Here is a 3694-nt window from a genome sequence, read left to right as displayed (position 1 = left end):
TATTTTAATATCATAGAAGTTACTTACCTAGTTATAAAACTTACAGTATATAAAACTAAAAGCTAACAAACTAAAATTCATTTAGAAAAAAAAATTAAAGTTAATTTTTCCAAAAAGCATTAAATAAATAAAGTTTTTTTATTTATGCATATTTATGACTATTTTGTTACACCACAAAACATAAAAAATTATCTAAAATGTATTACTTGGACAGAAATAAAGAAACATTTCTAAATATGCAATAAGACAGTTTAAACTAAAAAAACATGTATTAAGTTAATTTAAAAAATTTAAAAAAATACAGAGTAAAAAAATTAAAACCAACAAAAAAAATATCATAAAGAACGTTACTGATATTTATTTTGCGTAGTGAAATGTATTTAAAAGGAGTATGTGCATATACAAATATAGGAAATTTAAACAAAAACTTGTGGATATATTAGTAAAACACTAACGGGCAATGTTAATAATTACTTTTTAATAAATAAATGATAAATAAATTACTTTTTTACAAACTAGAAAATTAACAAAGTAATAACTTAATTTGTTCAGGTGTCTTAGCTGCACATGGTTCATATTTGTTTTTGGGATCATTAAACGCTTCATAAACAATAGAGTATGCATTGGCTACCATGTCACGCGAACGTGTAGTGACAACTTCTTTCAAAGTTGCACTTGACAACATGGTAATTTGATGCAATATTGATTCGTATGTGTGCAATGCGGCTTGTTCAAACTGCTGAAAACATGTAACTACAGATGTTCTGTCAAGTCCTTTGACTTCAGACAATATAATTTCATGGTTATTTTCGTTCATAATGACAAGTCTGTATACATTTGAAAGACAAGTTAAATCCAGCAATTCTGAGGTTTGTTCTGTAACTAAGGTATCAGTATGAGCGTCAATTTGAGCTGACAACATTTCAATTCTTTTGTCAGTAAATTCATACAAAGAAAGTAAGAACTTTATTTGGTGTAGGCAATTAATCATAAAGCAAGCCATGTCAGCTATCTTTAAATGAGATGCTGACATTGTACACATTTTAATAAGAGGGTCAATTAAGTGAGTCATTACCTGTAGAAGAACTTCTTTTCTATCACAAATTTGCACCATTGATGTGTCATGTGTTTCAAAAATTTCTCTTAAAAGTTTTAGAGAGTTGTTCATTTTAAGTGGAGGAGACAAGTCTCTTGGGGGAGATTCAACTTTGTCCAGCAATTCACTAGCAAAGAGCTTAAGAGCAGTAAAAAACATACTTCTACAAAGTAAATTAACTTCATTAATTCTTCCAACTAAAGATGTAGAAGCATAACTTCTATCGTAGTTGTTAACATTTGTACTTTCACCAATGAACTCGCATATTTTTTGGTTGTAAAACTTAAGCAAATTAGTAAGTTTAAATAAAACTAATATGTTATCTTTTTCAGCACCTAATACTTGTTCAACTCTAACATAAAATGTTTCTGCAATACCTTCAAAAATTTGAACAAGAGTTTTAATCTTAATTTCCTCTGTAGACTGGTTACAGAGTTGTAAGAGCTGAGTACAGTTGTCTTTTTCCTCTGCAACAGCTTGATGAAGCCAAGCCAAAATGTTACCAACATACTTGATAGGGTCGTGAGCATGCATTTCAATTGGGTTTCTACTTAATTCAACATTGCTAGGTTTTCCTCTAGTTAAAGCATCAATAAAACCTTGCATGATTGTACCACGCCTGGCTGAAGCATACTCATCCATGCAGTAAGTAAAAAGAACAAATCTGAGCTGTAAAGCTTGCAAGGCCTCTTGCTGCTTTACAGTTATGTCAATTGAAGAAGTTGTCATACTTCTACATTGAAGCTGTGACCATCTGTATAATTTTTCAAAACCAGTTTCTTGATGCATAGCCATTTGTTCCATTATAGCCAGTCCTGCTTTTTGCTGAGTAGTTCTTAACAAAATTTTAACTTCTTTATGAATTATTTGCACTTTTTTCAATACTGGTAAAAAATTTGGATGTAAGTCATAGTCTTTAGTAGATCTAAACATCTGAATTTCTTCTGGACTTAATTGAAATTTATCTATAAAACTTGTTGCTACTTTGCTTTGTAGCTCAACTTTTTCTTCTTCCTCATTAAGTTTATTGGTTTTTGTTATTAATTCCTGTGTTTGTTCTTTTGTTTTGCTTAATCTTGTCATCATGTCATTACAACAATGAGACATTTCTGAAACATCTGAATGTATGCTTTCTAAATCTTTCATCATGTAACTAAAGGCATCAGAAAACTGCTGGTTTATATCTAGTATTCTTCTTTCAATATTACCTCTTAAACTTCTGCGTGACCTTATATTATTTTCTGGAAAAAATGTTGATACTGTTTTTAAAACATCAATCATTTCTTTATCATTCTCCAATCTTGTTTCAAGTACTTTGTTTAGCTTTCTAGTAAGAGGATTGCTTTGTTGATGTGTTTCTAATGAAACATTGTTTTTAGACTGCTGATCACTCATAATAAAAACCTAAAACAAAAAACTAGATAATATAAATTTGTAAATACTTTACATATTAAAAAACTAAAGTCATCTAAAATTTTATACAGTTAAAATAAATGAATAACAATGCTCCTTGTATTTAAAGCTAAACTAATTCTAGCAAGAAATCCCACAAACTAGCCAAAATTTTGTTGATTATAAATAGCTTAATAAAATTTACTCTTTAATCCAACATTTTAGTTTAAAGAAAACTAACTCTTTAATACAATACATAACAAGCCAATATTATGAACCACAATTTTTTACTTCAATTTACACTTATTAGGAGTGTTAAATACAACAAAATATTCAAAAAAATTTACAATAACTTTATGTTTAAGTGAATTAAATTAGCCACAATTTTTTTTTTTGAATTTAGTAAGTTTGTATTTTTATTTAAAGTCTAAAAAAACTTATTTTTGCTTTTTCTTTGTAGTTTTGAAATCAAAACAATAAAAAAAAGTTTATTTTTTAAGTTTTTTATATATATAAAACTGTTCTGTGTATTAAAAACTTTCTATATTTAATCCAAAACTACTTTTAGTAATCACTCCCTTAGCAGAGAATTAAAATATAATCACCTCCCAAACTCAGGGATCAGCAGGCCTTTAGTGGTAGGACAAATTAAAAAAATTAAAATCTTTGCAGGTAGCAGTTGTTGTTATAGTTACAATGTGACCTAACCTTGTACTCATAATTACAAACCACAGAATATCTAGTGTAAGTTAGTTTTATTAAAAGTTTTATAACTACCCAAAATTTCAAAATTGTATTTTGTCTCTGAATTACTAAAATTGCCACTTTTGGAAAACCCTGATCTAGAATGTTTGTTTTTATAGCTTTATAGTAAATTAATCATTGTTTTTTTGTCTAGAGCAGGGTTTCCCAAAGAGGGCTATTTCAGAAATTAAGGAGGCCGTAAGATGCAAAGGGGGCTAGGGGGGTATGAGTAGTAAAGGGACCCAAGGGGGGCTATGAGGCAACAATTTAAAACTTGAATTATTCAGTATGAAGTTGATAATGAAGTGCCAAAAACAAAAGTCTTAGGCGTATTTAAGGGTAGTAGGGCTAGACTTTTTTGAGTTTTTAAGGGAGCCTTATGAAAAAATTTTAAAAAAACATGGTCTAGGGCAAGTGTCAGCAGTTGCGGGCAAGTTTTCACATAAAAAATTACTCAAGGGC

General features: G+C 29.0%; 1 protein-coding gene across 1 annotated transcript; it reads right to left on the bottom strand.

The window, feature by feature from the left end:
* Window positions 1-348: 348 nt before the first annotated feature.
* Window positions 349-2494, bottom strand: LOC145831446 (conserved oligomeric Golgi complex subunit 6-like). Its single transcript, XM_082938706.1, has one exon. The coding sequence runs from the start codon at window positions 2489-2491 to the stop codon at window positions 524-526; it is 1968 nt and encodes a 655-aa protein (XP_082794832.1). The 5' UTR covers window positions 2492-2494; the 3' UTR covers window positions 349-523.
* Window positions 2495-3694: the final 1200 nt, after the last annotated feature.

This window comes from Thalia democratica, chromosome 3, assembly GCF_965202585.1.
Source record: "Thalia democratica chromosome 3, ktThaDemo2.hap1.1, whole genome shotgun sequence".
NCBI classification, from domain to species: domain Eukaryota; kingdom Metazoa; phylum Chordata; class Thaliacea; order Salpida; family Salpidae; genus Thalia; species Thalia democratica.
This window is presented reverse-complemented; position numbering and strand designations above follow the sequence as displayed.